General features: G+C 50.0%; 2 protein-coding genes and 1 long non-coding RNA gene across 3 annotated transcripts in view; 1 reads left to right on the forward strand and 2 right to left on the reverse strand.

Annotated features, from left to right (window-relative positions):
* Positions 1-354: 354 nt before the first annotated feature.
* Crybb2 (crystallin beta B2) lies at positions 355-10,078 on the reverse strand. Its single transcript, XM_031342252.1, has 7 exons — positions 10,017-10,078; positions 9,581-9,683; positions 8,630-8,697; positions 5,766-5,884; positions 3,055-3,187; positions 1,962-2,104; positions 355-611 (listed from the first exon to the last, which is right to left on the reverse strand). Exons 3-7 carry the CDS (start codon positions 8,681-8,683, stop codon positions 443-445), a joined length of 618 nt encoding a protein of 205 aa, XP_031198112.1. The 5' UTR covers positions 8,684-8,697; positions 9,581-9,683; positions 10,017-10,078; the 3' UTR covers positions 355-442.
* A 6,410-nt stretch (positions 10,079-16,488) lies between these two features.
* The window catches only part of Crybb3 (crystallin beta B3), a 5,270-nt gene continuing 4,187 nt past the window's right edge, over positions 16,489-17,571 (reverse strand). Inside the window, exon 5 of the mRNA XM_031337435.1 lies at positions 16,489-16,725. Coding sequence (XP_031193295.1) covers positions 16,560-16,725 — 166 coding nt within the window. The 3' untranslated portion in view covers positions 16,489-16,559. The remainder of the gene's footprint in view (positions 16,726-17,571) is intronic.
* LOC116068192 overlaps positions 16,513-17,571 on the forward strand; it is a 15,533-nt gene continuing 14,474 nt past the window's right edge. The window contains exon 1 of the long non-coding RNA XR_004109482.1: positions 16,513-16,747. This is a non-coding gene — a long non-coding RNA (uncharacterized LOC116068192). The remainder of the gene's footprint in view (positions 16,748-17,571) is intronic.

Genomic DNA, 17,571 nt, shown 5'->3' on the forward strand with positions numbered 1-17,571 from the left:
CCCACCTCCATCCTCTCCCTCTCCATCTCCCTCACCTCCTCCACACTCCCTCCCCCTCCTCTCCCACTCCCTCCTCTCTTCCCCTCACCCTCCCCATGCCCTTTCTCCTCCTTTCCCTCTCCATCTCTCTTCCCTCCTCCCCTCTCCTATTCCCTCCCTCTCCCCACTTCCTTCCCTCACTCTCACTCTCCTCCTCCTCTTCCCCTCCTCTCTTCCTTTCTCCCTTCCCTCCCCTTGCCTCCTCCTCTCTCCCCCCAACATGCACACACATACACATACACCCACATACATGTGCACACATCACATGCACACACATGTGCCCCAGGCATGCATGGATAAAAGACATACAGCAAACAAGTTGCAAGCCACACTTTATTCACTCTGGGAGTCAGGAGGCCCCGGGGTGGTGGGCCTGGACCCTGGGGAGGGGAGGGTCAGGGCTCTAGCTGGAGGGGTGGAAGGCACCTCGCTGGTGCCACTGCATGTCACGGATGCGACGCACAGACTGCACCTGGGGGTGAGGGGCCCCGAAGTCACTGTTGTCCTTGTAATCCCCCTTCTCCAGCAGGTACTGCAGCCCACGGTAGCCGGGGTACTGGTACCCAACCCACCTGCAGGCAGAGGTGGCGGGGAGGCATGGTGAGATGAAAAAAGCAAGTTGGGATGTCCTGACATCAGGAAAGGTAGGCAAGACCAGGATACCCCTGCTTGCTTGCTTCCCCTGATGGGGCACTCACTACCTCCCTACACACTGGATATTCCACAAAAGCTTAAAATCACATGGGCTCTTGTGCCGTCTCAGGACATCCTATCTTGGCCCCATGCCTAGCAAACAAGGCTCAAGGAGAGGACATAGCTAGAGGGGACACAGAGGCAGAGGGGACCCTCTACCACCCACCCACATTCAGAGCCTTGACCAGGCAGGGTGTCAGTAACTCTCGACCTCTTGATGTAAATGGCCACCTTCTCTGGCCCAGGCAGAGGGTTCTGCCCGACTCTGAACACCTCCTCCCTGCCCCACAGTCCTGTGCTCTGTCATGGCCACATTGCCACATTCCACCACAGAGAACAGGATGACCTTCAAATGCCTCCTCTCACCACAGGGTCCTGCACCACAGTTTTCTTTGAACAGTTTTTGGGCCCTCTCCACACTCTGCCTTCAGATCTCAGCTCTAGAGTCTGAGGGAAGCCCCTTAGGATTGTGTGGAGCTTTAAATGATTGACGGCTGTCCCTCTGGAGGACCACATACACAAGGCAGGCACTAGGCCCCCATCTCCTTTCAAATATGGAGCACCTGACACAGTGTGAGGCAGTTGGCAGCAATGGGCAGATTAAAACAGCCAAGGACGATGCCTGACTGTACAGAGAGGTTTATGCTGATGGGACCTGACAAACTCTAGGAAGCCAGCTCTGCTGGGGCCTAACACCATGATTGGAAGCATCCCCCAATTCCTGTGATGCCAGTAGGGCTGATTACAGACTGCCACTGGTTAGGGAACCCTATTCCAAAAAGACTGATCATTGCCCTCTGTTCCCCCAAAGGCTTCTGGGACCACAGAACTCAGAGGCAGTGGTAACCAGAGGGTAGGACACAGAATTACTGAGAGTGACATCTAGAAGAGAGGTGGGCAGCGGGCTGTGGACCCCAAGAGCATTGACTATATGGAGCAGCCCACACAGAGAGGCCTGGCACTCTCTCTGAACGCATCAGAACATGTGATGACCCAGAAATGACCAGACCCCACCCACACACCCCCAACTCACTGCTCTTTCTTAATAAACTGCCTTTTCTACCATAAAAATGAGTCAGCCCTTAGGAACACAGCTCAGGATGGAACTTCCCACACACTATAGGCTGGTGGTTCCCACCAGATGGTCTGAGAGTAGGTGGAAGACGAAGTGAGTCCCCCACCCCAGTGAGATCAGGGTCCCCAAGGCTGGGGTCTGGGATCACACTCACGTGCCGCTCTGCACACGCACGGAAGACACCTTTTCCTGGTATCCATGGGCGTGGAAGCTGGGCACATCGTCATCTACAATCTCCATCTTCTTTCCAGTGAAGTTGGGGTTCTCATATAAGATGATCTTGTGCTCTTGGCTGTCCTGTGGACAGAGTGGGGTGGGTGAAGCCTGGGATGCCCCTCCCATCCTGTCCCACCCTCCACCCACCTCTGCCAATATGTCTGCCTCCAGGTGGGACCAGGGCCCTGCCTGGTGACTGTCGTGGGACACACAAGCTCAGAGCTTGTCCTCAGGAAGCTTTTGATTCTGAAACTCCAGGTTCCTTCCCTCAACCTCCACTACCTACTTCATAAACAGCAGCCATGGCTCAGCACTGCCCTCACACATGCAAGCATGCAGACTTCCATGATCCCAGCAGGCACAGAGTCCCCCAACATCTCCAGACCTTCTGCCTCAGTGACCTACTGTCCCAGTGAAGTTTTTCTTCGTTTATAATTCCATCCTTTCAGCAGTTCATATGTCATGTGACACAGGACAGAACTGAGGCTCAGAGAGGCTAAACCACTCCCCCAAAATCACACAGCTGAGAGGAGCTGAGTCACCCCAAGAGCCCATATCTGGGGGAGGTCCAGTCTTTTACGGAACTCCAGAAAGTGCAAGTCTAGTATTGGAAGGCTTAGGTACAAAGTTGAGCATTTGCTAAGCCCTTTCCCCGCTTAACAGTTCTCGGAGTCGGAGATAAAACAGAAGCTCACCTTGCTGAGCCCTGACTTCCCCTCCCTCCTAACCCCAGAATCTCCTTAATGCTCATGATTGCTAACTGAGCCTGGCCCCAAGAGACATGGCCCACAGGACGGCACAATTGGCCCGGGAATGACATCCCCTGGAGTTGAGCTAGGAATGAGGATATCTCTGCCAACAAGAACTAAAGTCCATTTTGCAGACGAGCAAACAGAGGCTCAAGGAGGCTAAATGCCATAAAGGTGGTCCTTGGTCAATCATAACAGTGTAGTGTGTGTTGTAAGTCACCTGGGCCCCGCTGTTCTGGCTCCATGGTACAGGAGAAAGTGGGAAGATATGAAGGGGCTTACCACTTTGATGGGCCTCAGAGAGCTGAGAGAGTCTGTCCTCCGGCTGCTGGTCCAGGAGTCCCAGCGGGGGTACTCACCCTTTTCAAACACAAACTGTTCACCCTTGCAATTAGCCTGCTCGTAGCCCACCCAGCTGCAAGATACAAGAAATGGCTAGTGAGTTCCTCTGCAGGCATCCTGCAGCAGGGCTGAAGTTACTCAACCCAGCTACACTGGCCCCATCTAAACCCAAGCACACAGACGGCACATGCAAGGTCACCAGGCCCTGCTGCCCTCAACACCTGCAGCACACAGGAGAATTAATCTACAAATCTGAAGAGCAGCTTGGTTACAGATGACAGTGTGCACACCCTGTGCCCTAAGGCCAAGAGGATGCTGGGAACGTAATAACCAGCTCTGAATGCAGAACAAGATCCCCACAACCCCGTCTAGTGATGCTGGCCGGTGTCCACAGTGTGTGTGCCTGAGCTTGGAGATTAAAAGTCAAGAGGGTGACCTCAGTCAGGCATGGAGTTTAGAGAGGTGGGCGCCATCCACTGACCACTGAGCACAGCTCTGGGCCAGGGGGTCGACCAAGTCACGGCTTCATCCACAGCAGGCTCCAGAATCAATTCTATTGACTCTCCTTGGCTTTCCACAAGTCTCTAAGCTCCTAGATTCACAGTTGAGAGATGATCAATGCTGGTAAGAAACAGGACTGGAATCTAAAGAGGTTTGAGTTACAACTCAGTAATGGCAAGAGCCTCCTGAGGGTTCTAAGTCACCTGCAGGTGACTTGGAACAGCAGGTGCCTTGGGGGCAGTGTGCAAAGTATCGATATTCCCACTTCTTAGGGAAAAGCCTCAAGAAAGTGTGTGTGTGCTTGCTCAGAACAGATGTGATTTTCTTCCAGATATTTTCCGCTGCTGATTATTTGAATCCGGGGATGTAATCCACAGTCGCTCCCTTGGGAGGGTATGCTCCACAGAGGAAGGAGAAATAGGAAGGGAGGAAGCAGGAACCTCAAATGCCTAGTTTCTCAGGTTCTTATGTGACAATGGTGGCCACTCAGATCTAAGTGGTTGGTGAGAAGGCAACTGTGTCTGTCACTTGCGTTTAAAGGAGGACTTACGTCAGATCCAGCAAGTCCCCTTGAGGATCTGGGTTCCTGAGTACAGCAGCCAGAGCTCAAGCAGGGCTGGATAAGCAGATGTTTACAACGCCCAACAGCCGAGAGCTCAGACCTCCACCAGCCCCGACCCGGAAGATAAACTAGGGAACATATACAAAGCCACCACACGTAGCGACGGATGATACAGGTTCACAAAACTCGGCTGGACATCATATGACCAGGAGATCTGGCTTGCAGTGGGATCCTGAGCTCTAAGGCCTGTAGTCTGAGGTGGGGCTCGAGTGCTACATCGAAAGTGTCCTTCTGTGGGTTTGATGTGTAAGGACCTTAGGCTGTTCTGAAAGGTGATCATGTGAAGTGAGACTTGTGACACTGATAATGTCATACTGTCTCCTGACATTTCACACCACTGCACAATACACCCAAATATGATCTAAAAACAAACAAAACCCAACAACAAAACCCACAAAATACATTTGCAGCAAGAAATCTGGATTTACAAAATCTTAACAATGAATACTTCTGAAGGGTAAGCCACAGCTAAAATCGGGGATAAGAAGACAAATCTTTGCGAAGTCATTCCTTCTAAATATTGAACACATACTTTAAGCAACGAGCAAGAATTAATTTTTTTTCCTGGAATCCCTGCACTGAGGGAGTCCTGAGTTCAAAACCCACCTGGTCTAAGTAATGGGACCCTCGCCCCCAAAAGACAAAAATTTAAGAAGCTAGTTTTAAAAAGATATATTCTCAGAAAGAGTGTTAATGTGCATATAGTAGTTTACAAAACAGTTTTGAAGGGCAAGGGATATAGCTCAGTGGTGGGGGTTTACTTTGCTTAGATAAGGCCATAGTTTCCATTCTCAGTAACACCCCAACACACACACACACACATACACACACACACACACACACACACACACTGGATCAAACACACAGAAACTTATTTTCAATATTAAAAATGTGTTTGGGAAACTTTCCCACCAAATGGTAAAGGTAGATGAGACCAGAGGTTCTGCTCAAAGGCTGCAGTCTGAAGTTCTCCTGAGGCACAGCCTGGTTCCCCGTCCATGATAAAACCTGCATCTGCTCAGACATGAATGGGTTGCACTCAGCAAATTCTCTAAAACCTGCCTGGTGCAGGATTGATTCCTGAACCATCAGACATACTGGCTTACTGACTCGCTGGGGTTGCTGGCACCCCAAACCAAGAAAGTACTGAGGGAGAGGAGAGGCTCTACGGCCCTCATGCACCTTACTGTGTGGTGAGGGGAGAAGCTGCCCCCCATAATTGCATCCCTTCTCTCTTGAGCAGAGACGGGACTTGCAGGGTGAGAGCCAAAGTGTCAACTACAAAAGAGAAACCAAGTATCACAGAGGGAAGCCTATGGCCAGACACCACAGTCTGGAAGTTGCCTAATGGGATTTGAACCCAGCTCTCTGCCACCTAAGCACAAACTCCCTGCGGGCTGTCAGACCCTAAATCTTGCCCCTATCACTACACAACCTGGGAGCACAGAAAAGTCAGGTGACCCCATTCAGCACCCTGATTGCCAGGCTCTGACAACCCCAGGCTAGGTGACACCACTCAGATACTCACGGTCCAGCCTGCACCAGGACAGAGCCGGCCTTCTCCATCCCAGTCTCCTTCAGGTTGGGGCAGGGCCCACTGAGCTCATGGGAATGGCCCTGGAAGTTCTCCTGTTCAAAGATGATGATCTGGGGAGAACAGGGAGATTTGAACAGGAGATGAGCAGGCTCAGAGACCCTCAGGACTGCGGGCCTCCACCCCTCTGAGTCAGAACAGGCATAAAGCGTGAGTGATGGCCTGAGACCTCAAGACTGCTGGCACTGCTTTCTGAGCCTCAGTTTCCCTGTCAGTACAATGGGTGGCAGAGCCAACCAGGGACCAGGAAGCTGTCAGGATGACAGGCACGATGGCCAGCGTTTGCTCAGTCAGGACAGACATTTTGATGCCGTTTCATTTGTATCCGTGTGAAATCAAAGCTGCTCAACATGCCCAACAGCCCACTCTGCCCCTAAGCAAGACTGCAGCTTCCCCTAAGTACATTCACTAAGGCGCCTGGTACAGGTCAGGCCTGGGTCCGTGGCCTGGACTTGTATGACATAGCTGAGACAAGTGGACAGTATTCAAGCCGAGTGTGCACACCAAGCCTGGGATCTTGATAAAAGGTAGCCTCGTGGCACAGGTTTTGAGGTTCAGCACCCCATACTCTAGATGCCACTCAGCTCCCAGGAGGTGCCGCATCAAGAGGTGCAAGAACCCCCTCCACAGACATCACGCCAACCCACCACGTGTTTCCTGTGATCCCACAGATCCCTGAGCCCAAGCCTCTTCCCATGGAGGTCTTCAGGGTTCCCGGGATCCATATGAGATGGATCTTAGTAGAGATCCTCTCCTTACGTCACCCTGCCCTAGCCTCAACCCTCTGTAGGGCACCAGCAGAGACTCTGCAGTGGGAAGGGACCCACTGAAGGCCTTGCAGCCATGAGCTAAACACGGGCAGAGTCTGTTCACAGCTGCGCTGAGAACAGGGGGCCTTCCCAGCCACTCGTCTCTGTCCTGAGAGATGGAAGCCTGCAGTCACTCCTTGTTGAAGAAGGTGAGCGGTGCCTGCGGTGTCTGTGAGATCAGCACTGGCTGGAGAGAGCACTTCTGGTCCCCAGCCTGGGGATTAGAGAGATAAAGAGAGCCACGAGAGTGGCCGGGAGGGCTCAGGGGCAGATTCCATGGGCTCAAGTCAGCCTTCATGGTCACTGACTGCTCTGGGCACAGCAGCGGAAGACACAGGCTCTGTCTCCATAGCTCTGTGAAGCCCTGGGAGGAACTGGGCTTTTCAGCTCTCTACTGGGCAAACCAAGAAAAGGTAGCTGTTTGCAGGGGCATTGAGAAGATGTAGACTATGCAAGTCAGGGGCTAAGGGGCCATTACCTGGCCTGGGATATAAGAGCATCCTGGGGAGTAGCCAGTGGGGAAGGGTCAGGCTCTCCATGCATTTGAGAAGACTGGGTCTCAGGAGTGCTATATCCTGCTGCCAGTGTAGAAAATACTAATGCTAATAATAATGGTTGTTATTATTATAAATAAATTATTATATGATATTATATGATTAATATAATTATGTTATAATTATTATTATTAATACAGAGTCAATATTCTTTCCTGTTGATCAACTCTTTAACCTTGCTCTACCCAATGCAGAAGACACTGGCTGCTCAGCCCTGGACACGCAGTTGGCTCTAATGTGGACTCTTAATAGGAAACACAGACTTGAAGACAGGCAGAGTTGGTGGACTGCTTAACAACAGAGAATATAAAAAAATGAATCACCCATTCCTTTTTTACAGTTTCCATTGTGGCTACTGGAAGATTTTAATTATGAATGTGATTCACAGTATATATGTGACATCACTGTAAATCTGTGACGTCATAAAATGTAGATGACATCACTGTATATGTATTATGTGACGGCACAGTATATTTATGACATCATAGTGCATATGTGACGTCAGAGCATGTGCATATGATGTCACAGTGCTGAAGAGCTGTGCTATGCAGCCAGCCACCTCATTTTCCTTCAAACTCACCCAATTCGTTGGCAACCTCAGGACCTTTGCACATGCTGCTTCCACCACTCTGGAGCCCTCACCATTCGCTCCGCCTACTTTCACATGATCGTTCCCTCCCTTGACCCCAGTCACCTCCTCAAGGGGATCCCCACTAAGCACTAAGCTGACACACCATTTGCTGGGTAGCCCAGCCCTAAGGATCCCCTTAACTTACTTCATGTTTGATGTCTTTCACTCCTCAAGGCTACAGTTCACCTACTTGCCGACATAACTTAGTGAAAATGAAACTCATGGGGATGGAATGAGGAGGGGGGGCTGGGCCAGACTGGGTGTGACCAGCCTCTGAGGTTGGGATAAGCTCTACCCCCTCAGAAGTATGGGAAGTTTGAAAGCAAAGCAGACAGTCTGAGTGGCATTTGGGGTGGGGGATAACAATGACCCATGCCTCTCCAGGTGGAGGCTACGCCTGGTTTCTGGGACTGCAAAGTGTCCTGCGAAACTCCCCATTGTGTAGGGCTGATGTTCTCAAGCCATCAGCCGGGGTCATATAGCAGCAAGTGGGGTGGGGCCAGAATCCTCTCCAATTGACACTTAGTCTCAAGGAGTCCTACGGGCAGCAGTAGCACGTGTGGGGCAGCAGATAAGCAGGGAAATGTGACTCTAAAGTCTGAAGCTGAGCCCTCACCAGCTGGACATCTGGATGGGGTGTAGGCTGGGCACAGGGATATGCCCCAGGTATGCAGCCGGAGAAGACTGAGTCCCCCGAGGAACAGGGTGGAGGAAGGGGACCAGAGGGAGGAAGTTGACTCTGCAGAGAGAACTGAGCATATAGAGGTTGCCTGCCCCTGCCCCTCCCTCCAACAGGATACCCACCTTAGGGTTAAGGGGCTGGGGCTTGCCCGCCTGTGTCTGGTGGTCTGAGGCCATGGTGTCGAGGTGACCTGAAAGAAAGGCTGCGTGAGCACCTCGCTGGTCCTTGGCTTCAAGCTGCCTGAGGACTTCTGGGCCAAGCCTGGTCTAGCCCTCAGCCCTCTTCTCTTAGGCCCAGTTTCAGATTCTTCTGGAAGCAGCCACCTGGCCTCTGTCTTTGCCTTCACTATGAATCCAGCTCAGCTCTGAGTAGAAGAATCCCATCTCTCCCACGGTCTCTCTCCCTTGATGCCAGACTCCAGCCCTATGGAGTCATGTCGGAAAGCTTCCCTGAGACCATTTCCAGCTCACCAAACTCTACCTTTAGGTGTTGGGCTCAGTTGGGCCAGCCCCAAGTGCTTGCTCTGCCATCCAGCAGCTAAAGGGCCACAATTCCCACCCTCTCCTTGTGCCTCAGTTTACCACTCTGTTACACCAGGAGAGTAACAGAGGTGCCTCACCCTCTCTGAACCTGGACTCTATACAACTGTGTGCATCCGACAGGGCCCTGGAAGGCACACTCTGCACCCAGGAAGGGACAGCCAGGGTGGCATGGTTAGGACATTTCCAGGAGATTTAGTGACACTGAAATCACAGCACTCAGGAATAAGCACAGCCAAGGCTAGCCCACAAGTTTTCCCCAAGGCTGGCCAAAGGGAGCATTAAAAAAAAAAAAAAAAAAGCTGCTGAGAAGCTGGTTAATATATTAATGAGTATCCTTGTCCAGGCACTGGCTATGCACTGGGCCAGTCTTCTAGATTGCTTTCTAACCCATAACAGAGAGGGTTTGATGACCTCCTCTCCCCACTTAACAGAAGGGAAAACTGAGGCCAAGTGTTGAAGTCTCTACTCCACGATTTCCAACGAGGACGAAAGAAAAGCAAAGGGCAGAGCAAGCAGCAGAAGGCTTCTTACCAGATCGCCAGCCCCCGAGAGTGCCGTGAAGTCAGGCTGGTGGGAGGTGGTATTTATACCTTCCCCAGGGGAGCTGGTGCCAAGATGGGTGACCGCTGTGTCCCTGCAGAAAGCAGGGTGAGAATGGGGGCTAAGCCGACACCAAAGCTCCGGTCAGCAAATGCCCACAGACATTGTGTCTCCACACAATAATGTCATTAGCTTTCAGATTCAGCTACGCCAGTGTGTCAGGCGGCTGGGCAAGGAGATGCCCACTTTGCATGCATCAGCCATCCCGATGCCAGGACAAGGCCATGCCAGGTTCACGGGTGCAGTCACCAGGCCTGGGGCACAGCAGGCAGAGGCCTTCTCCGTGTCCCTAGGGAAAAGCAAGCAGACTTTAGGAAGAAGCCAACAGCCCATTCATCTATCCACCCGCCCATGCCAACTCACCCACCCATCCATCTACTGTCCTGGTTAGTTTTATGTCAACTTGGCACAAGCTAAAGTTATATGAAAAGAACCTCATCTGACAAAATGACTCCATAAGAGCCAGCTGTAAGGCATTTTCCAATTAGTGATTGATGGGGGAGGGCCCAGCCCATTGTGGGCGGGGCCATCCCTGGGCTGGTGGTCCTAGATTCTATAAGAAAGCAGACTGAGCAAGCCGTAAGGAGCAAGCTGGTAAGCTGCACCCCTCCATGGCCTCTGCATCAGCTCCTGCCTCCAGGTTCCCACCCTGTGTGAGTCCCTGTCCTGACTTCTTCCCAGGAGGAACAGCGCTGTGGAAGTGTAAGCCAAACAAACCCTTTCCTACTCAACTTGCTTTGGCCAAAGAATTTCATTACTTCAGTGGAAACCCTGTAACTAAGACAATCCACTCATATACTCATCATTGATCCAGCCATCTGACTATACACCTCTTCAACCACAGTTCACTAACTACATATCCATCCACTCACCCATCCACCCATCCATCCATCTACATACCCATTGATTATCTACTCCCATCTATCTGACCATCCCTTCGCCTATCCGTTTGTCCATCCCACCATCCACCCACTAACCTATCCATGTATTCACCTACCTGTCTCTATATATATTCCTTCATTCATCCACCCACCCATCCACTGGGAACCAGCTCTGCTCTGGGGTCAGTTTCAGAGTCATACAATCTCACTCAATGATGAGGAGTTGTTGTGGAAGAAAGATCTGGAAGCTATGGGTTTCCTGCAAAGAAATCAGATTAACTATTCAAGGTGAGTGTGTGTAACTATTTACACAAGGTGAGTATGACCAAAGTGGGTGGGGCCTGGTCCTGCAGGAACAGGTAGGCTGAAAAGAGTAAACTTCCTAGGGACCCTGGCTGCCCACACCTACTGTCCTTAAGTGAGGCATGCTTAGGAGCCTGGGTCTCAGTGTAAGAGAAGTCTCTCAGAACTCCCCTGCTGGCCCATCACTGCCCTGGGAGCATGTCCCTCTAGAGCTCATGTCTTCTTGCAGTTGATCTTGAAGCCAAGGTCAAGCCAGAGAAAATGGTGATGAAGTCAAGAGAGCAGACTCCCTCTCTCATCTTCTCTCAGTCTTCTCAACAGCCACACATACACATACCACATACACACATACATATCACATAGTACACACACATACACACACCACATACATACATGTACACACATACATATCACATAGTACACAAACATACACACATGTACACATATATACTACATTGTACACACTCACATACATACAGGTACACATACATACACCACACATAGTACACAGACACACACACAGGTACACATACACACCACATAGTACACACAGACACACACACATACATACATGTACACATACAAACACCACACACATAGCACATAGTACACAAACACACAGGTACACATACACACCACATAGTACATACACACATATGTACATGTACACTTAACATACTACATACAACCACACAGTATACACACACATGCATGTACACACACACACACACACATTTTTGCTTCTCAGTCCTCTGCCCATGCTGTTTCTCACTTGTCCCAACACTCTATTGCTTATATGTTTCCCACATGTAAATCATCATGAGAGCAGAGGTACCTTGACCCGCTTGCTTTCTGTGCTGTCTTCAAAGCCTGGAGCCTGACACAGACCAAGCCTTACAAAGTGGGTGGCTTGAAAGCAGCATGTACTTGGCATGTAAAGAGGTGCAACCATTGTGGGACTCAACGTGGCAGTCCCTCAAAAATATATGTGGATGGTGACGAGATAGGGCTTAGTGGTGGAATACTTGTCTCGCAGGCATTAAGCCCTGAGTTGGATCCTGTAGCACTGCACAACAGAAATGTACACCTGTAACCCCACAGATGGGAAGGCAGAGGCAAGAGGGCCAGAAAGTCAGAGGCAAGAGGGCCAGAAAGTCAAAGTCATCCTCAGCTGCATAAAAGTTTGAGGCCATCCTGTGCTACATAAGACTCTGTCTTTAAAAACGTACTCATTTTGGTTGCAATAAAAAAAAAAAAAATCAAGTTGGAACTAGTAGGGAAACTTTATCCCTGCTGGTGTGTCCAAAGCGCCATGCAAGCCACTGCAAGGAAAGTGATCAATGATCTTACCTGTTGGGTAGACTACAATACAATCAATGCAGTACGAGCGTACCATGATGCATTCTGTCAGGCGTCCACAGGTGCAGGAGTGGTGTGATTTTTGTGTGGTCTTGGTCTTACCAACTGCTCTCTGACTTAATTCAAGGTCTGCTCCATGGAAGGAAGTTCATGCCCAGTACTGTAAATGTGGCTAGGAGGGTCATAGGCCCTAGGAGGGAACTTAGTACCATTGTTTTGCTAGACAGGTGTAACCAAATTGCCTAACTGTTTCTACATATACCTGTAGACCTGATCTCTCCATGTCAGTCAAGGAAGCTTCCCCCGGCAGTAAGCAGACATCCATGGCGAGACTGGTCAGCGTGCTAAGAAGAGTCTGAGCTCACTGAGAGCTCTGCCCTAAATGGAACATCTGTACCCCCCACTCAAGGCTCAGGAACATCAGGGAAGAGGGATGAGGAGAATGTGAGAGTCTGAGGATGAGGAAAAGCGCTCTAAAGTATATAAAACAGCATGTCTGTGGACATGACATGGCTACTGGATGTGTGAACTCAGAGCAGCTGTGGTTACAAGGTTGAGCCAGGCAGCACTTGATACTTAAGGGAGCATAAAGTGCCAGACCTTGCTGAAGAGCTGTTTGATGGCTTGATGGCTGCTAGAGAAAAGGGAGTCTTGTGTCCTTTGTTGTGTGGCTACTGGTGGGTTACCATTGTCCTGGTGACTTCTTACTGTTAACACCACACAGTCTAGAGCAGTAGTTTTCAACCTGTGGGCCGAGACCCTCTTGGTAGCCTCTGTTCCCAAAAATATTTACATTATGATTGATAATAGTAGCAAGATCACAGTTATGAAGTAGCAATACAGATAATTAATTTTATGGCTGGGGCTCACTACAATGTGAGGAACTGTATTAAAGGGTCACAGCATTAGGAGGATTGAGAACCACTGTTCTAGAGTTACCGGAGAAGAGGGAACTTTATTTTAAATTTGCCTTCATCAGGTTAACTATGTGGGACATTGTCTTGACTGCTAATGTGAGAGGACATGGCCCACTGTGGTGGTGCCATCTCCAGGTACCACCTGAGCTGTGTCAGAGGAGCAGCTGAGAGAGCCCGAGACCCATCCAGTAAGCACCCTCCCTACCCCTCCACCCAGGTGAGTTCTTCTTTGAGTTCCTGCCCTGCTCTATTCAATGATCAACTGTGGCCTGAAAGTCTAAGATGAAGTAAATGCTTTCTTCACTAAGTTAGAGTGTTTTTACCACAGCAATAGAAAGCAAAGTAGACCACTCATGTAAAAAACGGGCGAACATATCACCCCATTAGTATGCAAATGGACTTTTATTTATACTAAATCTCAAATGTGCGTGCATAGGATTTTGTGATTCATCAGGAAACAGTTAGACAATTCTATGTACCTGTAGACCTGCCCTTACCCAACACACACCAAAAGGGATCCTGGATAGAAAATGTCTCAGAAGCCTTGGCTGGCTCCACAGCTCTCTCCCCACCTCCCCCGCAGTCAAGGTTTTCTTCTTCAAACCAGAAGAGGGTGGAGCTTGATACCTTAGTGCATGGCTATTATAGAGTTGTGTCAGTCCGAGGAGCCAGCCTGGCAGCCATCACAGAAAGCACTCAGTGGCCTCAGCCCTGAAGACGTTCATTGTTGTCACACTTGGACTAAACATTGTTTTCTGAGACTTACATATTTCTAGTTTTTGTTTGTTTTTTTGTTTTGTCAGTCAAAGGAAGATGTGCTGGGATCCAACAGCCTGAGCCTTTGTACTGAGCTGATCATCCATGCATTTCACAGAGCCAACTGAGGACTTAGTGCATGAACGAACACACACCCCCTTCCCAATCTGGGTGTGGCTCACAGCTAACAGGTTCACAGCTCTCAAAGCCCTTTGCTGTGCTGAGACCCTTGTGTGGACAAGGAGCTTTGTGTGAGCCAAGCTATAGCTAGCTACCTCTACACCTTCTGGGTATACATAGGCTCAGCCCATAGTGGGTCCTCAGAAAATATGTGTTGACTGACTTAGAGAGAGAGAAGGCTCTACTAGGAGGAGATATCTAGAGCTCCAGGTTGGACTCTTCATTGGGGACTTGTGGACATCACAGGCAAAACACAGATACAGCACATTTGAGAGCAGGTTGTCTGTCATTGGGATTTCCTAACGTCAGTTCATGGACATGTTAGGCCATGTGACTCCTTCTAGCCAAATAACCATGTCACATGCCAATTCCAAGTGAACCCTTTGAAGGCGTGTTCCTCAGATGGTGGCACAGCAGGAAGGTAGAATTTCTGCCCTGAGCACACATGTGTAGCCAAGCTCCTGCTGACCAAGACAGTAGAACTAGGGAGAAACAAGGGCACCTGTCATTCCCAGAAGGAAGGCCTCACCTTCAGGGGCCATGAAGACAGCAGGCCTTGGTATCTTTTTTTTGGACAAACACAGTGTAGTCCTTAGATGAAAAGCAGCGTCGACTCAACATGTCTCTTAGATCATCCAACTGGGAGGAATTTTTAAACCTATCCAAAGGGACAGTTATCTGTGCCTGCTACTTGCCATACTCCTTGGTGTTTTGAAATAAAATCAACTATAACCCATCTGCATACGAATTTCCAAAATAAGTCAGGGAAGATGCCCTTAGCTACATTGTAAAGAATGGCACAATACAATGTTGCAACAGCTAAGGACTTTGACAAAGCTGGGGCAAGGTGAAGAGAATGGCAGCCACCTTCTGTTAACTGTAGTTATAAAGACTGGTGTGATACAATGTTGCAATAGCTAAGGTCTCAGACAAAGCAGAGGCAGGGTGAAGAGAAAGGCAGACACCTTTCTTTAACTGTAATTATAAAGACTGATGTGATACAATGTTCCAATAGTTTGCCTTTGACAAAGGTTGGGCAGACTTAGGTTTCTGTTTTCAACACACAGCATTTGTCTAGGACATTCTTATTTAGTGAATATTTAGTGAATGTTGGTCTCTTCCTACCCCAGGCAGAAGCTTTTGTTCAAACACCAGTAGGGAAAATGCCTAGGTGCCAGGATTTGCCAAAGCGATGAGAAGGTTCTACCCCAGGGGTAGGGGCCCCAGGCTCTACAAGTGCCAGGTCTGGTGAAGTTTATTAATGAGCTCCTCATCAGGAATCCCCAGAGCCAGCGGCCCAGCTGTGGGGAGCCCTGAGGCCCCAGACTGGGGCACAGCGAATGCTCACTGCACAGGGATTGCAGGCATGGCTGCCTCAGGAGTACATCGAGAGTCAGCACAGCAGAAGCAGCCCCTGTATGAAGACAGGGGGCTTTGGAACAGCCCAGGAGCCCTGGGCCTCCCCTTGAAAGCTGTGCATCCTGCCTCTCTGCACCGCTGTTTCTCTGCAAATGAGAATGGCTTCAGCTATGGCAGCCTTGTGCTCTGTTGGCTTGCTTCTCTCTGCCTCCAACAGAGCATTGCCATGTAAATGAATGGCAATGGGGTTAACTGACTGATAGAAGAATATGGGAAAATGAATGACACAGGGAAGGGTGGGAGAAAGGAAGGATGGGTGGAAGGACAGATGAACTGATGGGTGGTAGGAGGATGGATAGCTAAGAGATGGATGAAGGATGAATTGATGGATAGATGGATGGATGGATAGATAAATGGAGAGATGATGCATGCATGGATAAGTAGGTAGACAGATGGATAGATGGATGGATGGATAAATGGAGGGGTAAGTAGATGGATGGATGGATAGATAGATGTATGGATTCATGGATGGATGGATTGATAGATGGATGAATGGATAAGTAGATGGATGGATGGAGAGATGGATGCATGGATTCATGGGTTGGACAGATGGATGAAAAGACAGATGGTTGGCAACAAGGATATATAAATTGATGGAAAAAAGAAAATATAGAAGAAAGAAGGAAGGAACAGTGGGTGACAGGTGAATCAGTGGGCAGATAGGAGGATGGATGGAAAGACATGGGTAGACAGATGGATGAATAGATGGATAGATAGGTAAGTGGGTGGGTAGATGGATGAATAAATAAATGGGTCTCATTGGATGGGTGGATGAGTAGGTGTGTGGGTGAGTGCATAGGTTTGTGATCATATTGATGGATGGGCAGGTGAACAGATAGCCAGCTACTCAGATGTGGGCAGTGGTGGCAGAAGTCAGTTTGTGGCAGAGGGTGTGTGACCTCAGCAGACAGGACTGGATTGGGGCCCAGACGCACCCTTCCTCCCCTCCTTGCAGACACATCCCTTCTCCCCTCCCCTCCTCGCCCCTGCACCCATCCCCCCACAGGAAGTGACGCAACAGAGCTGCGTGGCTGGTGGGCTTTATTGAGCAGGTTCAGGAGGGGACACAGGTGTTGGCTCCTGGGACCCGAGTCCTCAGCTGCTCAGGAAGCAGCCGCGCTTGTGCCACTTCTGGTCTCGGATGCGGCGCACTGACTGCAGCTGCGGCTGGTTGGCGTCCCATTCATTCCAGTGGCGAAATTCGCCCCGCTCAAACACGTACTGGCGCCCGCGATAGCCCGGGAACTCGTAGCCCACCCACCTGCCGAGAATAACAGAGTAAGGTGAGATGTGTTCCTCCAGAGCCTTTTAAAGCTCTCTAAAGCCTGCATTTGCTTTGCTCTTCACCCGCCTCAGGTCCTCCTTGGCTCCCCAGTGCCCCTGAGATGAAGATAACCATCTACCTTTCTAAAAGCTTCCTTTGCCTCACCTCTCGGGAGCCCTCCATTCTCCAGCCCTTCATCCCTCTGCCTGGCTGAGTCTGAGCCTTCGCAGCTGCCATGGCTTCTGACTAGAATGTCCTTCTTTACCTGATCTTCTGTCTCCTTGGGGCGGTAGTGGAATCAAACATACCCTGGGACTCTCAGAGACACCTTCCTCCAGTGTGCCCATTACACTCACGCCAGACCGATATACCTGAGAGAAGGGCTACACAGCTCCAACTGACCAAAGAACCCCTATCCCTGACATCCCTGATGCTCAGGAAAAAGTCACTGAGTACATTCAGTGTTATTCTTCCCTACTCAATCCCAGGTTCAAACCCACAAGGGAGAAAAAAAGGCAAGGTCACCCTGAGATTTCATTAGCAGAAATAGCAAGCCTGATCACAGCTAGGCTTACTCCAGACCCTGATAATAGCAGAGCTTTGAGATCACCATCACCCTGAGAATCAGCTCCAGGGCTGGGGAGTTGGGAGAGCCATAGACACCTGGGTGGAGACCATGAAGTGGGGGCTATTCACTCAACTGAGATAGAGCAAAGCTGTCTAGGAGTCTAGGCTGCCTAGAATCCTCAATGGAGCAGGAGGCCAGTGCTGGAACATTCTGGGGGGGTTGGGGAGGCAAAGAGAGTGTAAAAATGGGAGAGGGGAGGGGGGCAAAGACAGAAA

Source organism: Mastomys coucha, unplaced genomic scaffold (genome assembly GCF_008632895.1).
Source record: "Mastomys coucha isolate ucsf_1 unplaced genomic scaffold, UCSF_Mcou_1 pScaffold22, whole genome shotgun sequence".
In the NCBI taxonomy this organism is placed as follows: domain Eukaryota; kingdom Metazoa; phylum Chordata; class Mammalia; order Rodentia; family Muridae; genus Mastomys; species Mastomys coucha.

What these genes read in the sequence shown, in the direction of transcription:
- Crybb2 (XM_031342252.1), bottom strand. Translation starts at nt 8,683, where the DNA reads ATGGCCTCAGACCACCAGACACAGGCGGGCAAGCCCCAGCCCCTTAAC. An exon ending in GTCCTGGTGCAGGCTGGACC is followed by an intron (nt 3,188 to 5,765) that starts GTGAGTATCTGA and finishes TGTATCTTGCAG; the next exon opens with CTGGGTGGGCTACGAGCAGG. An exon ending in CTCTGAGGCCCATCAAAGTG is followed by an intron (nt 2,105 to 3,054) that starts GTAAGCCCCTTC and finishes CTCTGTCCACAG; the next exon opens with GACAGCCAAGAGCACAAGAT.